The 25,519-nt window shown below is 42.5% G+C and overlaps 1 protein-coding gene across 2 annotated transcripts in view; it reads left to right on the plus strand.

Moving 5' to 3' along the window:
* The first annotated feature begins 15,274 nt into the window (after window positions 1-15,274).
* SCML4 (Scm polycomb group protein like 4) overlaps window positions 15,275-25,519 on the plus strand; it is a 60,635-nt gene continuing 50,390 nt past the window's right edge. For both annotated transcript variants that reach the window (XM_054023540.1, XM_054023539.1), the window contains exon 1: window positions 15,275-15,445. In XM_054023540.1, the coding sequence (XP_053879515.1) occupies window positions 15,290-15,445 (156 nt within the window). In that variant the 5' untranslated portion in view covers window positions 15,275-15,289. The remainder of the gene's footprint in view (window positions 15,446-25,519) is intronic.

Below are 25,519 nucleotides of genomic sequence, written 5' to 3' on the forward strand. Positions count from 1 at the left end.
GTGAGTACCCCCTCCCACAGGTACTCACTGTCACTCCCCTTCCCAACCTCCAGTGAGTACCCCCACCACAGGTACCCCTCCAGCGCCTCCAACTGTACCCTCCCTCCAGCTTCCCTTCCCCCAGCTCTGCCCCTCCTCACCCCCACAGGGCCCTCTTTTTGGGAACCGGAAATCTGGTAAACCTATCCATGCAGGAGTGAAATTCACCCCAGGGGAGCACTGTTGCAGTTATACTGGGCTGAGCTTTGTGACTACTAGCTAGTCTCCATAGGATGTCTGAAAGCTCTCAGTTAGCTGGGTCTTGTGAATTCTAATGAATCTATGAGATTATTGAGAAGTGTGTTTTCTACTAGCTGCCAATTGGAAAGGTGAAGAAAAATCATTCCACAAGCATTTTGATGTATGGTTTTTAAAAGAAGGTTGGTTTTTTTTTAATCTGTGAAAGCCGATATTTAATAAGCAAAAATCCTATAAAATATATTGCTCAAGATGTATATACTGTAGTGTACAAGCCAACTGGGCGTGGGTTTGGTGGTGGTTGTGTTTTTTTTAGTGTAGAGTTTCTAGATGAACAAAACAGTTGTCACCAAGCTAAGTGTAAAGTAAAAATACCTTACAAAACAGGAAATAGTGGTTGGTGGTGGTGGTTGGAAGGGAAAGTATCATAACAGTTCTGAAAAGCGAAAGTAGTACATCTGCTTAGAAAATTAATTCAAACTACAACCAGAATGTCTGACTGTAGTGAACATGGGCATCAGGTGACCTACTAACTATTCATAGTATGTATCCACTATTTTGTGTTAGCCTTAATATGTTTCTCAGTTTATTAATGCAATGGGTGGTTTTTCTGTGGTCAAGTAGTAGTAGTTTGAGCAGGGGCGTGAAAATCAATATTCCAAGGTTCTAATCCCTTTCTTTGCTTGCTGGTTTACTGAGTGAGTGTGAGCAAATCACTTCGCTTCTCTTTGCCCTGGTTTACCCAACTGGAAAATGCTTCACAACAGGCCTGCGGGGTAGTTACATTTAGTTAATATTTGTAAAAAGTTTTGAGATCTTCTAATGAAAGGCTCTAAACACTCTGAATAAAATTCTGGTCTCCACAAAGTCAATGGGAGTGTTGCCATTGATTTCAATGGAGCCAGGATTTCATCCTCTTACTGCAACATAGCAGTGATATTACAGTCTGTTATGGTACCATGTAATTCTTTATACCAAAATGTACTTTAGCAATAGATAAAGGATATATATGTTTCTTGTTTTAGGATTTAATGAATAAATTATCTTCCTATTGGTTATATCACTGTTTTAATTATAAAACATGATTTTAAATATGATTTAAATCATGGTTATAATAACTAATATATATATAGCCTGAACATGAAGATAAAATCTGCATGTATCTTCAGTATATCTGAAGTAGAGTACCTGTTTTCTGTAAATGTAGAAATACGAAGCTACGACAATCTACACCAGCTCAGAATCTGTTCCAAAATATAAAAGTACTGCAGCTTCTTAACAGGAATGCCATTTATTAATTAATCCTTTATTATTTTCTCTTTGAATCCAACCCAATAAGCCCCCAATTTAAAGCTGTATTATAAGACGTGATAGTGAAATAGCAGGCATGGGGTTGCCAGCTGTAGGCAGCTGTCATTCCATGTTTCTAAGATTAATGGTAAGAAACAGAGAGGCTGATAGCATCTCACATTGTAAATTGGGAGTAACTCCTCTGAAATCATTGGAGTTACACTCGTGTAAAACCAGCACACTGTCAGAATCAGGCCAACAGTGTATATGTGCATGTGGGGGATGTGCCCAATCCTCTTCCCACTACAGTCAATGGAAGTATTGCACTCAACTATTATTACTATTTATTATATGTATAGTGCTAAAACTGTGCTAGGTGCATAGACTTTAACAGGATTGGGCCCCAAATATATGTACCCATTAGCCATTGCAATTTGTTTGGGTAGACCTATATTTCAGAGGGCAAGAGTCGCTGGAGTTGTATTCCGTTTGGTGGGCTCATGTAATGCAGGGGAGAGTGGGAGTTGTACATCGAACTAGGGCAGGCTGGTGTTAAGAAATTATTGACTCAGTAAAGTAGTTTCACATTATATTATGTAAGCAATCAGGGAATGCTTAGAACAGTACAAAAGACAATAAATGTTGTCTGAAATGACAACACAAGACCATCCCGGCTGCAGTGGGCTGAGCACCACAAAATTTGTTCTCCACTGCACTCATTCGGATGCTGTGCTCTCTTATTCCCTATCAAACCAGAGGGAAAACTGCTGAAACAGGGCTGGAGAAAATTATTCAGCATTGCTCCAGTGTTTTGTTTTCCTTCTTGCTTTCTTTTAATGACTCTTTCGCTGCTAATTGCAAATCAATTGCACTATATAATCTGCCCCTTAGTGAATCAGAGAATGGGGGTAGGGGTGTGCGCCCACACACACACAAAAAGCTGTGTTAACGGAATGTCTAGGTTGCAAAGTGAAGTGCACAAAAGTTAGGAAATGACAGAATTAAGGTTGCCACCTTACTTCAGCCCCCTTTGTGCATATCCATAATGATACAGTCTTTAATTACATGATCACATTTTATTTTTTCCAGGCTTAATTCATTAAGGTTTATATAGTCCTTTATGATCTTTGAAGTGAAGGTGTTACAGAAATGCTAACGCAAGTGTCACTACAGTTTATATAGGCGTAGAGATGAGCTTATCAAATTTAACCAAGCCAAATTATTGCCTGTCCCCTGAATTCCAATCTGGATCAGTTTGGTTATGTTATTCCTCAATTGTCTAGTTCTATTTTATCTAGTCCCCAGCCTCTCTCATTACCAGACCTTCCCTGTGAGAAGCAACTTTCCCCAGCAAAATCCTCTCCTCCTAGCTACTGCACTAAACCTCTCCTCCTCTGATCTTGTGACAAGTGCACCCCCAAGAGGGAATGCAGGTGGAAGTGGGAAAGGAGAACGTAGGGGAGAAACGTTCAGATCATTATCCAAACTTTTGAATTCTTATCTGAAAAGAACTAATGGACCTTCTGAGGCTTGTCCATCACTGCTGTGTATCGTTTGAAGACATCTTCATAATGAATACATTATTGAAAAATAAAATAAAATAAAACAATAAAACAGAAAAGGCCAGATCACTGCCAGACAATGATGGAAAAGCTAGGAGTATCAGCCAATGATTTAGTTTGGGACTAAACCAAAAGATATTACCTCACTCACCTTGTGTCTCAATATATTTTATTGGACCAACTTCTGTTGGTGAGAGAGACATGAAGTTGGTCTCTAATATTCTGGGACCAACATGGGTACAACAACACTGCATACAATATATAAATGTGTGTATCTGTATAAGTATACACACACACTAATCTATATGTGTGTGTGTGTGTGTGTTTATTCACTTCTTCCAAGTCTCAGACCACCTATTAAAGGCAGAAGAAACCTTTGCATTATCCGTTTAATGAAAGCATCAGACCTTTATGTGGTACACTGAAGATGAGAAAGAAAGTAACTACATTTTAAAGAGAAGTTGGTGCTTTGCTGAGCTGAGAGTTGCAGATAAATATAACAGTGCTTCTTTCAGATGTCTTTTGTTCAAGGACGACTAGCTTGTTAAACCATGTGAGTTTCAATAATAAGTATAGAAAGTTCTCTAGTAACAAGCTAATGGCAGAATGATACTCATAGAAGGTAACTTGTAAATTACACTGGCAATAGTGTATGATTGGTAATAAAGTAATTTGAACTAGCAATCGCTTGGCTGAATTTGTGAAACAGAACCTGTTAAAATACCAAATCCCAATATAATTGTAATTGCTTCTGGAACAGAATCAATCCAATCTGAGTTTTAAAGGTTAGCGCCTCATCAAGCCATATACCCAAATATCTATGATGAGACTTTTGTTTCAGTATTGTCTGACTAACAGCAGATACCTCGAGGAAGTTGGCAACATAAATATCTAGTGTCAGATTCACTCCAGCTGGGGAAACCCAGGCTCTGGGAATGTGGTGGTGGAAAATCTGCTTGGAGTAGCAGGGAGATGACAATGATGCAAGGTGCTTGCAACCCTCACCCTGCTGGGCTATATGCAACCGGCAGGTGCAGCTGAAACAGTGGGCAGGGCCAGGCAAGGGGTGGATAGGGATAGGATGCTCAGGAGATCTGCTGATAGACTCCCAGTAGGAATGGAAAGCTGCTCACCATGGCAAACCCCCTGGTGGCAGTAGCACCGCCTACCCTCCTTCAGGTATAAATGCCTCCAGGAGTGCAGAGAGGGGCTGTGATGGGTTGTACTTGCCTCATACTGAGTCAGGTAGGGAAGGACATAACACTTTGCCAAGGGAACAGGGGAAAGGACCAATCCTGCTCCAGAAAAGCTTCTCAGTTTGTCAATTAGGATGGGGGAATTCCCACTTGGGCTAATTAGGGCAGGAAGATAAAGAGACAGTGGTAGATGTAGAGAGTAAGACTCTCCCCCTTCCCAAAGAGAGAAATCATCTCTTGATTGCCAGTCCACCGAGGAAGCAAAGGAAGTCAGGAGGCTCTGAGAACAGAAACATTGCAGAGACCATGAAAGAAAGGGGAAACTGGAGCCCCTGGCTTCCCCTGTAGGGCTCTGCTGGCTGCCGGGCTACTGGCAGGCACTGAGTTAGACTGCTTCTCCAGGGACTGGGTGAAGAAAGCCCATCCTGTAGTTGTGGTTGCTAGCTGGGATTTGGCTGAAGGAAACCAGGATTGAACCACTCTTACTTTCAGACTCAGCAGAACAAATCCTGGCCCTGATCTCCTTACTTCAGGCCAGGGCTGAGAAAAGCTCTGCTCAGGCATGTGGGCATCAGAAAGCAGCAGGGCTGTCCCTTTTCTGCCACTATGGAATACAGCTAGGGACAGGCACACACACAAAGTGCACCCCCAGAGGGCCAAATCCAGCCCTAAATGCATCACCCCTGCTCAAAACCATGAAATGAAGGCAGCAGAACAAGATTTCTTGTTTGAAATGCACATTTCGCAATCAACACATCACAGCTGATTTTAGAGGAGGTGTGCGATAGATGGCCCTCCAAAGCGCCACATCTAAGAGGGCCATTAGGGCAGACATGGAACTCTTTATGGCTAGCCGTGAGCACCTTGTTCTCTGCCTGCTAACCTTGGAAGGGGACTTGGGAAATGGTCTGCTCCTCCAGGCCAATCAGCATTCCCCTTTTACCATGCTCCAAGATTTAAGCGTGCTGAATTTGAGATGCTCCTTTTAGCAAATTGGGATGGCCTCCTCCTCCTCACAGGCCTCTAGGATGGAGACTTCTTCTGAGCTTGTTGGTGAGGGAGTGGAGGGGCCACTCACTCTGCTTAGGATGCAAGGCAGAGCTTGTCTTGTAAATCATAAACCACACTGCGAGGCACAGATCCATAACAAGATCTGCCGCCCCACATACTTTGTGGCCTTGATAGGCTGAGTCTAGACACCAGCTTCCTTCTCTTTTCTCAACAATAGCACAAATGGCAGTACTAGTGTTTCTGTAGCACTCACCAAAAAACCACAAACCCTTTAAAAAAAGAGAGGGAGAGAGAAAGAACATTGCCTTTGTTTTCACCATTCAGTCTGAGCACGTTTTGCACACATTTAGTTTGACTGTCATGGCAGAACAGCCCTGCCACTCATGTGACCTTGTCAGATCAATTGTTCACATATTTCCTTTTTTGCTCTGCCTGAATTCTCTTTCTCCATAAAGCCTCTTCTCGCCAATTCACTGCCATAGGCTACTAGTTTGCAACAGAAATGTCAGACCAAATCAAGAAAGGTAAGATCAAAGAAGTTCGCCACTGCTACTCCTATGGGTCCCATTCTCACAAGGTTTTCAGATTCTTCTGGCTCATTAACCAAACCTGAGTTAGACGGGCATGCAGCTACTGCTTTTCCCAGTGTCACTGGGGTACTATCCTTCAAAAGAATAGCTCCCGAAGGACAGAAAAGTGTCACTACTGGTGAATTCAACTTCAAAAAATCATGCTGCGGGATCACACCAGGACCCATTTTCTTCCACTCTTTGCTCCTAGTAGCGAGGAGAGAAGCAGACTTTTTTTTCCAGGTCCCGATTGACGCTGTGTAATTTCTTATCAGTTACCTGAGACACAATCCCTGAAAGTCAGAGCCCCCGTCCCCATTATTGCGGATTACCAGTTTCTTCCGCAGCCCAAATGTATCCAGGATCATTGACAATCCATGACACTGGGACCATGGATAAGCAAGTACAGAACAAATGATCCATTTGCAGAGACTTAAAGTAAGATCACTGCAGAGCCAATTTGTTAATTAATAGTCACTGGGATTTCCAATAAGTAAATACTTCATAAGATGAAGCAGTTGACAAAGGCACCTATAAATGAAAAGTTGCTTAGGGCCTGTTATCTGCTGTGACTTGGCTGTGTGTAAATGGTTTTGAGCCTTTACAAAATAAAGGTAAATGTCAGAGTTAAAAGATTTTTCTACTTGAACTCAGACCAGGAATTTGCCTTTGCTTTTTCAGTGAATTATTCATAAATGGCTTGGCTACACCTGATTCTTCTTGCTGTGTTTCTTGTTGCATATTCCACAGTTGTATAAAGTTATGTGCACTCAGGGAAACAGGTTGAAGCTGAACGGCCAATTGTGTTTCCATAGATATGTGAGAAGTCAAATAATAGTTTTCAAGCATCAGAAGCAGCCTATTCATCAATGTTTCAGGCTGGTGTCTGTACCCATTCCAGCTCCTGCAAGCCAGGTGTCCTCCAGAAACATGAAGCAGTTTAAAAAAACAAACAACCCCCAAACCCAAGACTCGTCTATGCTCAGTGTGTAGCAGAACCTGACTTGCCATATCTCTCCTGTGCCACAATTACCAGCATTGCTACCTCTGCCGCTTATCTTTCTGCCCTGGATTTTTTGTATTAGACAATGTGGGCGAACTGTGACTGTGCAGTAAAGGATGTATGTGTACTCTGTTTTGGACACTACTACTTAGAATTCTATCAAGGAGAGTTAAATCTCCAGTATGCTGCAGTAAGAAAACAATATATGGCCTCCTGCTGCAGCAGGAGATTAGCGTGCCACATTCTCAGTGTCCATGAACACCATGGAAGAAAAGGCCTTTCATTCCTAGCACTATTCCTCATGCATCACTGTAGTATCCAGATAGTTTACAAACTGTTTATCCATTTAACAAGTATTATTATCCTAGAGAATAGAGCTGGTTGAAAGATGCAGGATGTTCCCCCCCCCCCAACTTTTTGTGACAGCTTTTAATTGGAGTTTTGAATCTATGAAAAATGTCACCCCTCTATAAAATGGTCAAAAAACTGCAAACATTTTTAATGAAAAAATGTCCACCTAAGTATCAGCATGTTTTGGCACTGTTACTAGTCAGCATGGTCCAGGGGACTAGACTAGGAGGCATGAGCTCCATTGCTGACTCTGCCACTGGCCTGCATGGGACTTTGAGCGAATTACTTCCCCTTTCTGTGCCTGTGTCTGTCTTGCCTACTTAGATTGCATGGTTTTAGGGGCAATGACTGTTTCTTATTCTGTTTCTCCAGAGTACGTAAGACAAAGGAGCTCTGATCTCTTTTGGGATGTCTAAGCACTACTGTAATACTAATCCCCAGATTACACACAAGGAAACTGAGACACAGAGAGATTTAGTATGTGACTTGTCCCAGGGCACTCAAGAAGCTGTTGGGAATAAAACACAGACTTTCAGTCCTATGCTTTAGTGACTAGGCCATGCTTCTTCCTTGAGGAATGGCCCTATCAGAGGGATCCCATGCAACTATTAGGAGGTATCCAAAAATCTCAGCCCATTCCTATCCATGATGTGTGCGTTTCCATTTCATAATGTATATTCTAAGAGGGCAATGCATCATGTTGCAATGCAACACAGTCTTGTGTTAACTTAGCCTCACAACACGACCATGACCTGATGGTGTAAGGTCTAGAATGAATACAAGACTCTAATTATCCCAAATGCTAGACTTGTGATACTCAGGATTGGCTAATGTATATAGGGGTGGATGGCAACCTCGTGTCTACAGCTAATGCAGGTATGTAAAGAGAGCCTGGAAGTGTCTGACTTGTGGGTAAGAACCTCACACCTCTTAATAAAATGTCTTCCCCCATCAATTAGCACTATAGAGTGCCATAAAATAATCATATTTTCAAGTTGCACTGAAATCTGTGAGAGATGACATTGTATCTATATGTGAGGATGATATGTGTTGCGTTCTTGTTATTTATTTAAATGTGTCCTTCCACTTGGCTCATGTTGCACATACAGCCCAGAATCTCTTATCAAGGGACAAAGAAAAAGGAGACTTTCCAGAACAAACAATCCCCTCTAACCTTAACTCCCAACATCCAAAAAAGAGATGAGCTATGAAATGTGCCTTAGCAGGTAACCATTTCAATAGAACATTGCATGGCATGACATTATCATCAACCCTTCTCCCTTGTGTTGGGAGAGATGGTCATCTTATGACTATGGTCAGAGTCAAAAGACACATTCTGAGAGCAGAAAAGGAGGGGAAATTTGTCAAATTACTTGCTGCAAAGTGTTTGCTCAGCTGCATTTTTAATATGCATATATTATTTTCTTTACAATTTGATGGTTGAAAGAAACAAGCAAGAATCACGAGCACACTATCCCTTATTTGCATACAGAGGTTAAGGACTACCCAGAGCTGAGGGTGAGAAGAACTGCAGCAGGCTTCCACAACTGGAGATTTCTAGGGCTCCAAGGTTCTGCAACTCGAAACATTTGAAAATGGGAAGAGTCAATACACAGATAGACTGAGGCCCCAATCCTGCAAAGGAAACCACCCACACAGATCTTCATGTCTGGGCAAATAACACTGAAGTCATCAGAGCTCAGCACAGGCATGTGGATCTTTTTGCTGGACTGGGGCCTGAGAGTGTATTGAAAAACTAAAGCGTTCTTCTTAAGAAATGGAAATGGGCACAAACTGCCCCATTTTGTGTCTGTGTGGTGTGATTTAGCTCTAGAGAATTAATAGTTGATCCTTTCCTGAGATTGAGTCTGGAATTATTGGAACTTTCCATGTGTCAATCGGGGTAGGCTAGTATCTGCACAAGACCTGGTATAGTGCACCAGGGCTAAACTGTCATCATCTTGGTTTATCCAGGGGTTATTTGTACCTTCAACTCTTGCTGTTATTGGAGTCCAGGTTTAAAAAGCTGCATTTATTCTAGAAATTTGCTTTTATTACTAAAGGGTCTTTGTGGTCTATCAGAAAATACTAAACCTGGGGGAAACAGGTTACAGATCTACTTGCATATCAGAGCTACAGTAACTCCTGGTGCTGGCTAGAGAGGGACAAGTAAGTTAGATCATACTAACTTATCACCCTGGCCAAGCAGAGTGCAGATGGTAAGTAAGATTCCCCCTGTAACTTGCCTGTGCCTATTGACAGTATTTTTCTATTCTTATCCTTGGCCATCCTCCAGCTGAGACTGCCAGTAATGCAATGGTCTGTGAGTGAAATCTGCTTCCGTTGGCCAAATCCATGTCCAATGGCAAAGCTCCTCTTGACTTAAGTGGGGCCAAGCAGGGTTTCTCCCTGCGTGCAGTGGTTTGGGGAGGTGGGCGGTGATAGCCTGGTAGCGGTTTGGCTGTGGAGAGGGAGTTCTGAATTCTAGTGAAGGAGCAGTGTCTCACTAGGCCCCAAAGGAATGATTTGGGAGATAGAGGTTGAATGAAAGATGCCCAGTGCCCAGTATTTAAAAGGTGCTTGAGGAAAAGGTGACACGCAGTGCCTCAGACCTACTCTGAATGCAGAGAAGCACCAGTCCTTCCCACTGTACAGACACTGACTTCTCCTCTTGCTTCCCTCAGCTCCCAGCAGCTGCACTTGGACTTTATAGGTGCCATGGCATCCTCTTCTTAATTAGTTCTGTCCTTACAGCTGACCAAGAGGGTATGTTTTACGACAGCAACAACATGCTTTGGAGCCTCCTCCCAGCACAGCTGAATACATGCTCTCCCTATCCCTCCCCAGGCTCTCCATCTTAGACAAGGGGAGGCTTTCATGTGCTTTGCCCCTGACTGACCCAGAAGGGAGTAAGATCCTTCTTTAAAAAACAATAAGCAATCATGTTTGCTGGTACCTCTTGCAAATTACAAATGAAATCACAGACATGGGAAATTGGGACAGGGGAGAACTTGCTAGTGCATTTCCCAGCAGGAAGTTCATCCCTGCTGAGCTCTTCCTGCAGGGTCAAAGGCATCTATAAAGCCTCCCAGGCTAGCAAGCAGCTGCTGTAACAAGCATGAGTCAGCATCTGATCTCCAGCAGATCAAGTTTCTGACTCTCCACAGGAACTTTTCACTCTGGAAGAATAACACAGGAAAAAGCTATGCCAGGAGGCTGCATTTGAATGGCATTTCCTTCTCCCTTACTGGCTTTGATCATACAATATGTTAGAGTGCGAGGCCTGTGTTTGGATCTAGTGGATGGACTTTAGAAAGGAAGGGGAGCTGGTCCCTCCATCACAGGAACAATGATCTACTGAAGACCATGAAAATGGACTGCTAGTTCCAACACTTGCATTGTCTTGTGTGGGCTTCCAAATTGTGGAAGCCAAGCAGGGGTTTGATCAAATCAAAGAGAAAAAGAAAACTACCAGTGATAAAAGATAAGCCCTTGTAGGCATTGCATGGTTAGGGTGAAACTCCAGCCCGATGGACATCAATGACCAAACTTTCACTGACTTCAATGGGCCTGTATTTTTCCATATTAGAGAGAGCTATTTTCTTTTCTGTAATTGGAGATCCCTGGTTTATCAATGCCTTCATCAGCGCCTATAGGACAAAGAAGGCCTCTCCCTCTCCCCCCCCACCCCCCCGAGAGAATACAAATAAAGCTCAACAGAAGCCTGATTCTGATTCATATACACCAGTGACTCTCAGGAATAGTTCAGTTGATCTCAGTGGAGTCACACTGGTGTAAAACTGGAATAAAGTGAGATCAGAACTGGGCCAGGTGCATATTGTTTTAATTTTGAGATTTTCAATTAAAAAAAAAACCACCATAAAATTGTTGAGCTGGAATTGTCTAAAAGATGAGAAAATGTGCCATGACAAAGGAGCAAAGTATCTTTAAAATCTCAAAGCAAAACTTCAGCATTATATTAAAGGCATTTGCTGCATTTAATTGGAATAATTTGTATCTGATTATTTTTGCAGCTGGTTATTGTGATTGTAAATCTAATGAACTGTTAAGGTGGCTAGAGCTTTTCATATGGGCTTTTAAAAATATTGCTATTTAAATTTAAATACATTAAATAATACAAAGAAGAGAGGACCTGATTCTTCTGTAACATCAGTTTTACATCACTGTACGACAACTGACTTCAGTAGAGATGCTCTTGATTTATACTAATGTAAATGAGAGAGGAATCAGATTGTTGGTCATCTTTGCAATTAAATGTAGTAATTATAATATATTTATACAGTAGATGAGCTTTTGGTTTTGGTGCATCAGTTCAAATAAAAGACCTTGGTGTGCACAGTCGAATAGGTTAGCAGGGAAGCCAGTACAAACATCAAAAATCTTGATTTTTAAAAAGCCCTGGCAGAGTCAAGAGATCATTAGTTCATAGTCTCATGGGCAGAGGACAAAAACTTTATTGCCAATGTTTGATGTGCTTCTCGGGCATAAGATAATTGACACTGTAGTAATTACACAAGAACTATGCACAAGGAATCTAGAACAGAAGAAATAGTATAGCAAGAATGTCAGAGTTATTGCCATTGCAAGCGGAAGAGAATCTTAGAATTCAAACAGAAAGAAGCTGGCAAGCTTCCTAAGAAACAGTTATATCATCCACACCAAGGGCTTATGTCATAGCGGCTTCTGTGGGCCACTCCCACAGAAGGAATAGAAATCACTAAACAAAACCAAAGAAGACACTGCTTCCCTGTTTCTTGAGGACATTCAGAATTCTATTTACAATGCTTGGATCATGAGGAAGTGACGTGCGCCCACCCAGACACTGACAAAGTAAAACACACAGAGCAGCAGACACAGGTTCCATGAGGCACGTTCCCCTCAGGCCATTGCAAAAGGCGCTTTTTTGAGAACAGGAAGTGGCTTTGTGATAAGAAAGCCACTGAGGTTCAGAGACAGTAGTCACTGTCATCTGTCCAGCGGTTTCAGATCATCTGTCCTAACCTCCTTCCTACATGTATGTTATTTTCATTGGCAGCTTTAGCTTGTGTGGTTGGTTTTGGTTTATTATGCTTTTGGTGTCTGAAAATCAAACACTGGAAATAAAGTCCGTCTCAGACTAGCACACTTTTAGTATGTTCATTGCCCCAGCAGCACATTCCTTTCCCCACCATCTTTTCTCTACTTGCCAGTTCCTAGGCCTGTGCTCAGGGAACTTTATGCTTCATAAAACTAACTTCAATAAAATAGACTCTTGATGTGATAGTGTAATAGTATCCCAGGGGATGGCTTAGGGCAATTGTATTTTCAGTTGTTGTTAAGGCATTTGTGATCTGAACATTGAAGAGAGAGGGAGTTCTATCAACACCTGGGCTTTAGAGCGAGGTTCTTGGTGATGGATTTCATGGCAATGCACCAGGGGCAGGCACATGTACATACTGTACAAAAACATACAAAGTGGTGTTGTCAAGATGACCCACTTGTATAATTGCATACCCTGCCATTTGGTTATGCCTTGTGTGGAACACCCTATTGCTTCTATTGTACTTTACTGCTTGGGTCCTAGAAACAACAGTGCTAGGAGCTTTAGAAATGCTTCAGGTAGGTAGATAAATACAGAAAAAGTTCAATAGTGAGGATCCTTTGACTTACAAAGTCAATTTGTTCTCTGAATGTACTCAATATAGTCATGTAAGAAAGGTTTCTTTGAATCATATTGACTGTACTGGCTTATTGTTACCTGAATCCATTCACATGTTTTTTGTCACTTAAGAGGTTTATTCCTTTAAAATGTCAGCTCGTCATTTGCATTCACTCCAGGTGATACATACATGGACTGTAACTTCATTGAACAGATTATTGCTGTATCAGACGTCCACCGAACAGCGTTTTGTATTCAAATAGAAGACAAAGGTTGGAGTGCAAAGGTTGGAGCGGGGATGTAAGGGCTAATCCAAAGCCCAGTGAAGTCAAAGGAAAGACTCTCTATGGGCATCTTTCCATTGGCTCATGGAGTCTCTCCATTGACTTCAATAGGTTTTGGATCAGGCCCTTATTCCCTGTCATTTTGTCCTTTCCCATAAATGAACAAATACATATGCAATGTACAAACCCGTGCTACTTTAGGTTTCTAATTGCCTGAGCGTCTCCTCTGTGAAGTATTATTTTTTCAGTCCTTACAAAAAGCAAACTAAAAAGAAAAAACTAACTTTTTTGTGCCAAATGTTTATGTCTGTGTCTATGAGTCACACCCAGAATGTTGATATGCTTCATCTTCTGTTTCCTTTCCTTGGAAACCACCTTGTTCTAAGATGATCTGAAATCTCAAGAAGAATTTTTGTTTTGGCTGGCAGTAAAGGATCAGACGGCATCATTCAGAAAGTATCACAGTAAAAAAAAATACACTGTGTAAGAAGGAAGGAAAGAAGCTGTGGTGCTCAAGCTACACAGAACTGTTCCATTTGACTCATGCTGTGTTCAACCTGCTGCTGTTAACCCAGCCTCTGTGCAAGAACAACCTGCATATACAGAGGAGACTTTCACTTTGTGTGAAGATAAGATTTACACATTGGGTTTCCACATAGCTCCTGAGTTAGCATTGTTCATCTAGGGAGCCTAACTACACCATCCCTGGCCACTCTGTATTAAACACTCTATATTTATCATACAGCATTTGCTTTGCTCTGGTGTGAGGCATCTACCATTTGCTTGAGAGTGTTGGGCAGCTGGTGTTAAGCACTAATGACTTGTTAACTGGTCTGCAAATCTTACAATACCTCGTGGGTCTGTTCAAGCTGAGCAAGTCCCCATCATTTTATTAAAAGATTGTCATTAACATATTTAAAATAAATATATTTTTGTGTGGTGTTGGGGGCTTTTTGTTTTTCTGATCCAGTAATAAACAGCAACAGAAAAAAGTACAAATAAATGCAGAAATTTGAGTCTTGTTTGTCAAACCTTTTGATTAGGCAAAATATTTTTTAACTTCCATGATATATTGAGTCCAAGTCCTACTCTTGCAAACACGTATTATCAGGCATACTGTTCACTATTGTGAATAATCCAATTGAAGTAAGTGGGTCTACAGTACTACATTGTCAGACATAACCATTCAAATCATGAACCAGGTCCCCAAAATCACGAGATTTTTAAAAATAATTTGGGAGGGGTTCTTTTTAATTGCCTTCTGCTTTCCTAGCTATGCGCTTGGAGCATATTTTCAAGCTTTTCTCTGCTACCATGAAGGCTAGAAATATATTTTTAACAATGAAAGCTGGATTCTCATTTTATCACTTGCCTCAGGGAGTGGGGCTTTAAGAAAACCAGCAGGAATTATGAGAATCATGGTAAAATCACAAGAGTTGGCAACACTGAATTACTAACTAGTAATGGGAGGAATGGGACTTGGATTTGTAGTCCAGAAAAACAAATGGCTGGACAGACAAATATATGAAAATTCAATTTTTTTGTTGGGTTTTCACATCTTTCGTTAGTGTTTTTTTTGCCAGAAGCGGTGAAGAATTTTTTTTATTCCCTCAATATTTTGCATATGTTTGTACACTTACTTTGTTTATTAAAAGCTGAATGGGAGAAAATGGGCTAGATTCTGCTCCATTAAACCTACTCAACTCCATCAGCTTCATGGAGTTGTGGGGAGTGACAGAGCACGGTGACAAAAACCTGCTTATTGTAGTTCAGTAACAGATGCTAGAAAAACTGTAGAGAGTAAATATTTAACCATAATAGTGGGAAATTGCCTTTCTTTAACATACAACCCTCAGCCCCAATCTTACACCCTTTACTCCTGGAAGTAGTTCTTGCACATCAAGTAGTCCCATTTCAAGTCAGTGGCACAACTTGTCTGAGTAAGGGTTGCAGTAAGACAAAATAATAAAGTGAAAAAATTGCTGTGGCTTTCGCAGGGTTTGAAAAATTATTTTCAATGTAAACAACAAAAAATGCTTGGTGTTTTTTGTTGTTGTTTGTTGATTTGTAGCTCCTCTGCATATGAGTCACTTGTCCTCGCTGCCTCCAAGACTGGATACTGTTGACATGCAGTCTCCAAGAATACCTGGTAGAAAACGAGGAAGACCCCCACTCCATTCTACTCCGATGAAAATGGCTGTTCACAATCTCTATTCAGCGCCGTCTGGTTCCTTGCCAGTAGTGAAGATCCCAAAGAAGAGAGGAAGAAAACCCGGGTACAAGGTACATATACTCAACCCTGCCACTCCCCAGGTTCCTTTGCCGTTAATGATTGTGCCTGATGCGTTAGGATACAATGCAATAGATATGACATTTGAAATTTAAGATAAATGTATCAAAGGCCTTTGTGGTGCAATGCAATAATAGAACAAGAACTAAGCTTCTCTTCAAGGAATTCATCAAACTGATAAAAAAATGGGGAGAAATTGCAAAAATGTTAAAATGTTTTCATTTGGAAGTATTTGAAACTAATTTATTTTTCAAAAAAAAATTGTGAACTTTTATCCACATTTTTTGGTGTTCTGATTTTTTTCTTCCCTCACCCACTTATTTTAAAGAAAAAGAATGAGAAAAGAGGAAAGAAACAGGAAATTGGGTGAAAAAATAAGTTTTCATTAAAATAACTTGACATTTTGGAAAATTTGATTTTTAAAAAAGAAATGTGTATTTTTGGCGAAAAGGCCATTTTTCAGTTTGAAAAATGGTGACCAGCTCTCAATGTACTTCATTACAGCTAGGGCTCCAGGGGAATGCACTGACAAATCTCAGAGAATTTGGAGTTTAGAGTGTGCCCAAACTGAGACTCCTGAAGACGGAGCGTGTCTCTATCCACAAGACGATATCAGCACAGGCAGGAACAGTGCCAGCTTCCCCAGGCTTCAAACCTGACCTGGAGGAACCTCTTCTAGGAATAGAAGGATAGTTCACTTTCACTCTCCATGCCTTCAGCTTCTCTGTGGAGGCTGCCAGCTCTGCTGGTAGTTTGTGTCATGGGGACGCTTGCCAAGTTGCAATTGGATTGAGACCACAGACTTCATTTAATCTAGGTGAGGAGAGAAGATTTAAAACCTGTTGCTGGTAGTGAACTGGAACATTATGCCTTAAGGTATGTCTACACTAGAATCGTAAGTCGGCCTATATTAGGTAATTATAGCCACCACAATATTTATTGCAGTGGTGCATGTCCACACTAATCTCTTTGGGTCTGTGGTGTGTGTCCTCACCAGGAGCACTTCCACTGACCTAAGAGGTGCAATGTGGGGAGCTGAGAGCCCAGGCTCCCCACATTGCACGAATAAGGTGTTGTGGCAAGGAGAATGTATTCTGAAGAGTAAAACGAGCTAGTTAGTTAGGTGGGTGTTGTTGGCAGCAGATTGCTCTGTTGTTTTCTCAGTGAATTTTTGAAGGCAGGTAGGTGTATAATGCATGTTTGTTATTCGTGTTACTTTATTTTACCCAGACAATTATAGATATGCAGCCTGTTTCTGAAAGATTGCAAATTGCCAAAAGTTAGAAAATAATAAACTGCTAAAGATCCTAAACAGAAAATACAGTGACTCCTGTGAACAGGTAGTGCATTTAAGCCCACATGCTGGTTAAGTCTCTTCTTGAGCCGTTCTCTTCTGGGATTTTGTCTTAACAAATACATTTACAATAACATAAGGTTCCCCTCAAGCTTTCTTTCCAGGTCTGGCTGCTTCTCGAGCTCCCACTTCAGGGCTGCTCAGCCCTCACCTTACCTTACATTCTCTCTGCTCAAGCTGCTCCCACTTCTCTTATATCCAGGTGGGGTAATCAGCCACTTGGCTCTGTGAATCAGGAAAACCCACTCAATCCTTTCCGAGCACAGCCAACAAATACTAACAGGACCAGGTAACATTGCTAGCCTGTTACACCTACGCACCAAAGATCCCCCCTACAGTAGGAAATCCTTTGTCTTCTAAGCCTCCCCAAGTCTTCCTGAATAATGTTATTCAACCTCTCATTACATGTGCCTCTTCTGTTATTTAACACTGAGACACCTCAATCAAGCTGGGGCCCCATTGTGCCCCATGACAATCCCTGCTCTGAAATGCTTACAGTCTAAGGCACCAAGGGCCTGATCCATACCCCATTGGAAGGATTCCTGTTGACTTCAGAGCCCAGTTCAGAAAGGACTTAAGTATGTGCCTAACATTGAATTCAATGGGACAACTCATGTGTTTAAAGTTAGACACATGCTTAAGGGTCTTACTGAATCAGAACCTAAAAGAGGGAAGGGAAAGATCTGGAAGATCTGTACCCTCTGCTACTGCTTGCCTACTGCCTTCTGTCAGACCTCACCAATGTTTGATGAGGGGTTGAGGGCACCGTGGTGCATTGGGTCCTCTTATAGCCACAGGTGCCCAGCCAGTAGCAATCAGCCGTGTGCTGTGCTGCCTGCTGCTCAGACCCAATGCTGCAGGAGGCTGCCCTCAAACCACAGGGCCTGGCAAAAATCCAAGCATCATGCTTAATCTGAAACTGCCTGGTTTTAGCCCCCCCCATCCCTTTGATGGCCCCTCTTATCCAGTCTCCTCCCTTTCTGCCATGTTCTACCTTGTTCCAATGACTATGAGTGGCTAGATAATACTTAGTCCTGCCATGAGTGCAGGGACTGGACTAGATGACCTCTTGAGGTTCCTTCCAGTGTTATGATTCTATGACAGCTTCCTCGTCCTCCCCATCCATCCATCTTGCCCTCCTTTCCCAGGATTTGCCTTACTAGATGTGAAGAATTTTCTCCTTCCTCCCATACTAAACTTACCATAACACCTTGCATCATATCCAGTGCCTCTCCGCCCACTGATATTTTCTCCTTCCTTTGCTGTCTTCTCCCTGTCCTCACCACAGGGCCGGTTCCAGGGTTTTGGCCGCCCCAACCAGCCAAAAAAAAAAAAAAAGCAAAAAAAAAGCTGCCATCGCGATCTGCGGCGGCAATTCGGTGGGAGGTCCTTCACTCCAAGCGGGAGTGAGGGACCGTCCGCCGAATTGCCGCTGAATAGCTAGACCTGCCGCCCCTCTCCGGACAGGCCGCCCCAAGCACCTGCTTGCCAGGCTGGTGCCTGGAACCGGCCCTGCCTCACCACGTATCCAACACCTGATTTTTCACTGTCCCCTCATGCGATTCATTCAGATTTTAAGTGCCCCCCCACACACACACATACAACAGATTCACCAATGGCTAGAGAACATCTCCCAACTCCTTTACCCAGTTCCCATAAAAAATGTTTCCATTCACCTTTCAAGATTTCACATTGTGAATAATGTAAGTGAATGATAAAGTAGCATTAAACACACATCCAGCTCAATTACAGGCTTTGGTGTCCACTATGGAAATACTGAAGGATTCTATAGTAACCATCCAAAATACTGTAGCAGCGTTATTACCAGTAGTAGTGTTTTGAACAATTACTATAAGATGTTGTGGTTTATTTATTTTAATATGGGATAACTAGCCATTTTCCAATACACTATTTATAATTTTATTTGAGTTATTATTTATGTGGTGCCAAAAGGGTGCATAATAAATACCAGTGTATTATGTCAGTACACTGGAACTGGAACTTTTTTTTTTATGCTAAGTATTTATTAGTAGCAACATTTGCACCCTTGCAGTACGTTTATACCAAAAATCTCCAAATGCTTTCCAGTGCTTGGGTAATAATAACTCTGCTTTACAGATGGGGAAACTGAGTCACAAGCTGATTAAATTATTTGCCCAAGTGTCACAACAAGTTTGTGTGCAGAGCTGGAAACAGAACCCAGGTCTCCTGCTGCTACCACTACACTAGCTGGCTCCCATTTCTTAGTACTGTAACATTGCATTTCAACTTTAATCTGAAAATATTCTGGAGAATCTATTTCTTCATCTGAGTCCTTCCCCTCCTCAGACTGTAGTTTTACCAAATACAGAACTCTTTCAGCAAAGAGAAAGAAACAATAACAGGATTTGAAACAATGGAACTGCTAAGTGAGTAGCAGTGGCACTGCAATTATGAAAGATATAATGTAGCCAATCCAAATGTTTGAAAAAAATTGGATCTTGAATGCCTCCAACCCTGTTGAAGAGAGAGTTTGGTCCCCAAGAGATGTAAAGCGTTGCTGCAGCCAAAAGAAATCAAATAGACTTGTTTCAAATCATCTTTATGCACTGATTCTCCAAGGCATTGAGCACCCTATTTATTATACGTATTTGTCTAGCTTGCATCATTGCAGTAAATGTGCACCACACCATCTTTAATGTATTTATCCTCACAACACTGCTGTGAAGTAGGGAAGTGCCAATATGCCCATTTCACAGATGGGAAGCGGAGGCACAGAGAGGCTCAGTGACTTGCCCATGATCACACAGACAGCCTCTGGAGGAACAGGGAATTGCACCTGGGTTTCCAGTGCCTTAACATTCCTTTATTTCTCCTTCTAATTTCCATTCACTTGAGTGGGAGTTGAGGAGCCTCATTACTTTGTCCAAGTCCTCAGCACTTTCTACGCAGTGACACCTTCAGGGACAGATCCGTAGCTGTATAAATTATCATAGGCCCATTGATCTGCTCCTCCATTCTGACTGAGCATCAATAAGAGTTTAACATAATTAGCGGAGGATGGTCTGGCAAAAAACATTCCCTCTCCTGGGTCTCAGTGGCTCCACATTTGCTGGCAGCATTAGGAGAAGAAAGAAAAGCAATGAATTGGAGATCATTCATTATTTATGGGATCTGCTTTAACGCAATCATTTCTGGCCTCCAGTGTGTATGACTGGCATCTTTAGGGACAATGGTATTTCTTGATGCGGGAAGGACAGAAATAAGACATCTTTTTCTAGCTGCTGGCTTAAGTTTCTGAAGTTGACATTCACAATTGGTAACATTCAACACATCTGGCCTCGTACTACTTATTTGCTTTATAGGATTTGCACACTAAAGCAATGTTTCTGCTAAGATGCTGTGTATACGGTGTCCTCTGCTGAAGTGCGCAGCTCTCAATAAAAACACACTCTGCGCGCCAGTCAGAGATTACATCTTGTGATGCATAGCTCTCGCTTGATTTAATTAGCTCACAAATTGTCTGACTTTCTGATACCATGAGACTTCTATGCATTTTTAAAAGCTACTGCATGCCCAAATGGCAGACAACCAACTTCTATATAGCCACCAGCGAGCTGCATCATTACAGAACAGATGGACAAATGCTTTCTGAATTTTAGCAAATTATGAATTTACAGCCTGGATTTAAATATATTTTTGACTGAGATTTGAACAACAAAGACATTTTATCATACACAATATAGAACCTAATGACCCATGGACTTTTTTTACATAGACAGCTATTTGCTTTTAGTGTCAACGTGTTTTGAAAGTCCCATGCCCCGTGTCAACATGCCCCACTATCAAGTGAGATTTTCTCCCTGAGACACTGCTCATTCTGCATCACTCTTGTTCTAAGATTTCATCAGATGTTTTCCTCCTGTTCTAAACTCTTTTTTTCTTTCTGATTGCAATGACTATTGCCGTAAATTCTTATCTCAAGTAATTTATAGGGTTAAACAGGTTCTGGTACGTCTCACTTTTTTTGGCCTTGACATATTGCCCTTTCACTTAACTGGAACAAGTACCCTGTTGGGTGTAGTCTCTTTGTACTGCTTAGGCATTTTTTCAAATGTTACCCTTAGTCTCGCTGTGCCTCAGTTTCCCACCTGTAAAATAGGGATAATAGCACTTCCCTACCTCAGAGAGGAGTTGCAAGGATAACATGTTAAGGATTGTGAGGTGCTCAGATACCATGGCTGGGAGGGCATATAAGTACTTAAGATAGATAGACAGACTGTTGACAAAATAGACTGCATGCTTTTGTATGTGTAGACTTTTTAGGTGAAATCTTGGCCCCAGTGAAGTCAATGATAAAACTCCCCCTGATTTCTATGGGGACAGGATTTCATCCATTGTGTACAAAGGACCCAGTCCTATAAAGATTATTCAAGCTGAACGTCCATTGGTTTCAACTGGTCAAATCCTGGCCTCTTTAAAACCAATGGCAAAACATTAGCTCAATCCCCCGGCAAAGCTTTTGAAAATTTGTTCCTTTGTGCTGAACATTAGTAACAATACATATTTTGGGCCACAGCCTCAGCTATGTCTTTGTTGTGCTTGCACACGTGAGTGGGCCAGAGGAGGGGAGCATACTGCAGGTGGCTTTCTGTCAGCAGTGCATGCTGGAGAAGTCTGAAGACTGCTCTAATCCGTATTGGCTGGATTGGCTCAGGATCCATTATACATTGTAACAGAGAATCTGCCCAGAAAACTAAGAATGCCGTCCCTCTCTTTCGGTCTTAATTCTCAGCGTATGGTGGCATAAGTAATGGGTTAGCTATATTAATAAAACACCCCGTGACTCAACCCAATGCCTTTTTTTAAGGCTAAATGTACAGTACCACTTATGTAAAATGCTCACTGACATCAATGACACTTATGCGTGAATAAGAAATATATGATCAGGGCATGGATCTAATTTACATACTGTATCATCCATTGGATTTGTTTAACTACTGAACATTCTGCCCCCGAATCATTTGCTCTGACATTTCCACTACCCGGTTGTCAGAGTGGTTGGGGCATGGTGAGATATATTCCCACAAATCATTCATGAGCTTTTCATTTTGACTCTGTGCATAAAACATATTTGAATGATTTACGGGGAGGATTTTCCATCTATTCTACACCATTTCAACATTTGCTCTGACTGTCTGGCTCACTCTGTTTTTCATTTTTCTTCCACATCTGCCCTATTTTCTTCACAAACTCACAGTCTGTCATGGGTTTGGTTAGATTTCCAATAGAACAGAGTCAGCTCAAGATAAGAAGAGTGTTGGTATTAAATATTCAGAGACTCATGGACAGCAATAACTCAAACTGAGTATTCAGTCTCCAAAGGCATTTAAGCTTCAGCAGCACTGTTACTATATCATCTCCTGTAATCCTGCCATTACTTTATTATGGTCTAAGTATAAAATTTCCCTCATCCTTCCCCCCTAGAAGTGGCATTTATTTGTACATGGATGCTTTAGTGCAAATTCAGTTTTAATTAGATTTGCAGAAAACTGTTTACTAAAACTGAAAGAAGAGGCTTCCAAACTAGTGAGCTCACAACGGTCTAGTACCCTGTTTATTTGCTCTTGAGCTGTGCACCAGCCTGACCTGCACCGACTAGGATAAAGATGCAGAAGAAAACTTTAAAGAAGGCCAAGAATGTGCCACTAAAGATGCATAAGCTGACAGATCTGCAGTGCTCATCTCACGAAGGGCTCCTGTTAAAATGATTCAGGAGACTTGAGTTCTTGAGGGCTGGGGGGGACTAGTGTGTGTGAGTCAAGTTTGAGGCCAGCCTGCTGTGAGTCACTAAGAAGGACAAACAGCCAAACCACAAATAAAGTACCACTTTTAGGTGCCCCTTCTCCGAAACAAAAACAAACAAATCAAATTGGACTGAGTAGGGTTGTTAACCCTCCCGGACTGGCTGAGAGTCTCCTGGAATCAGAATCGACCTCCCAGTGGCTACTGAAACCACTCTGAGAGATTTTAATAGCCACTAAAAGTCCGGTCTGCGGCACAGCGGGGCTAAGGCAGCCTCCCTGCCTGTCCTGGCTCCATGCGGCTCCCGGAAACGACCAGCACGTCCCACTGGCTCATAGGCGCAGGGGCAGCCCAGGGGTCTCTGCACGCTTCCCTCACCCCGAGCGCTGACTCTGCAGCTCCCATTGGCCAGGAACCACAGCCAATGGGAGATGTGGGGCAGTGCCTGCAGGCAGGGGCAGCGCACAGAGCCACCTGGCTGCCCCAAACCTAGGAGCTGGACATGCCGGCTGCTTCCAGGAGCTGCCTGAGGTAAGCGTCACCCAGAGTCTGCACCCCTCTCCCTTCCCACACCTCAACCTCCTGGCCCAGCCCTGAGCCCCATCCCACACCCAATCTGCCTCCCAGAGCCTGCACCCCAACCCCCTCTCACACTCCTGCCCCAGCCCCAAGTCCCTTCCCACACCCTGCACCCTTTCCTGCACCCCAATCTCCTGCCCCAGGCTCAGCCCGGAGCCCCCTCCCACACTCTGAACCCCTTGGCCCCACCCCCAGCCCAGAGCCCACACCCCCTGCACCGCAACTCTCTGCCTCAGCCAGGTGAAAGTGAGTGCGGGTGGGGGAGAGCAAGATGGAGTGGGGCCTCAGGGAAGGGGTGGGGCCTCGGAGCAGGGGCATGGCAGGGGCAGGGCAAGGGTGCTTGGATTTGTGCAGTTAGACAGCTGGCAACCCTAACTGAGAGAAGGAGCACAGAACTCCAGCGTGAGGGACACTGTAAGTTTCGTAGCATCAATCCACACTACCACGGATAAACTAACAATTTCACTTTCTGACTTACCACATTTTGCAAACCCCACACCAGCTCCAGCTTAAGGCTTTCCAACGCTTATCTTCCCCCCCCACCCCGCCGCCATTGATTTTAATGGTTGAAAAATCACCAGTGGCTCTGAGCAGACTTTCTCCATTCTAATTTTAACACCCAAAGGTTCTCTAAGTGCTGAACTGAGCATAATGCTACTAGAGAATAGACCAGAATGAATCACCTGACCTGCCTAGCTCCCTGCAGGCCTGACCTGTGCATTGACTTAACATCAGGAGCTGCCATGTTTTATAACCTGATATCACAGCAAATTTAAAACTGGTGAAGGAAATGCTTTTTAAAACAATGAACAATTAGCCTGTGGAGCTCATTGCCACAAGATCTTATTAGGACCAAGAGCTTAGCCTGCTTCAGAAATGGATTGAACAATTAGGCCTTGATTCAGCAAAGCACTTAACCAATTCTTAACTTTTAGCATATGTTTAAACCCCCTCTTCCTCCATTGACTTAAGTGCCATTGATCATCTTACTTGTTTATAAAACACCAGGCACCCCTCTAGCACTATATATGGATCATTATTTATCGTAATGAATAATGACACAACTAACATCACAGTAACCCAATGTAATCAATGAGCTGGTTGAGCCACTGTACAAAACCTTAATATACAATATTTCATGCCCACACTTGCGCATCCTTCTGCCCCATGAACCTGGGGGATGGGGGGGAGTAGGGAATAGTAACTCTGCAATCATCTCATAAATATTTCAGCTCCTTTGAATGTGCTAGTCAGTCCCATGGTTTTGATTTTGCACCAAGGGCCACTAGGAGTACCAAATGCAGGGGCTTTTGCTTTGTGTCTTCACAATAGGATTGAATGAAATGTAATCGCAATCATATTATTGTTCTATAGTACCACAAATGAGCTTGTTTCTTTCCAGCTAGCAAGGAGATGAAGTCCCTGCCTTAAAGAGCTCACAGTCTAATCAGACAACAGAGGGGGCTGGGGTACAAGAAAGAGCACAGTGACTGCCTGATGAAGTTTAGATTTGATTTTATTAGGTATATATTGTATCAGGCATTCTGGAGTAAGTCCCCCTTGAGGGAAGGACTAGGTTTTATAAACCTCATGAAGAAGTATGTTTTAAGGAGGGGGGATTGGCTGTATTGCAGGCTGTGTCAGGTAGATAATTCCAACAGAAACTGCGCCAACTGCAACAAAAAGTTGTTGTTTTTTATTGAGAATATAAAAGTATTTGTTTTGGGGGGAGGTGGTGTGGCCTAGTGGCTCAATCCCTGGCCTGGGATTCAGGAGACATGGGTTCTAGTCCCAGCTCTGCTGCTGGGTTACTATGGGCCAGTTGCTTCCTTTCTCTGTGCCTCAGTTTTCTCATCTATAAAACAGCTGTAAAAACAGCCATACTAGGGCTGACTGCTGGTCCATCTCTCCCACTAAATTGTTGTCTGACAGTGGCCAATGCCAGATACTTCAGAGGGAATGAACAGAACAGGGCAATTATCAAGTGATCCACCCCTTGTCATCCAGTCCCAGCTTCTATCAATCAGAGGGACACCCAGAGCATGGGGGTTGCATCCCTGACCATCTATCCTCCATGAAGTTATCTAATTCTTTTTTGAACCCAGCTATACTTTTGGCCTTCACAACATTCCTGGCAACGAGTTCCACAGGTTGGTTGTATGTTGTGTGAGGAAGTAATGAGACTGATACCGCTCTCTTCTGTAAAGTGCTTTGAGACCTACTGATGCAAAGCGCTATATAAGAGCTAGATGGTGGTATTATTACACGACTGAGCTCAAGAGATGCTGAAGCAATAATTGGAATGAGTCTGTATTTGGGACACGATCCAAAGTCCATGAAATACAATGGA

Source organism: Malaclemys terrapin, chromosome 3 (assembly GCF_027887155.1).
Source record: "Malaclemys terrapin pileata isolate rMalTer1 chromosome 3, rMalTer1.hap1, whole genome shotgun sequence".
NCBI classification, from domain to species: Eukaryota; Metazoa; Chordata; order Testudines; family Emydidae; genus Malaclemys; species Malaclemys terrapin.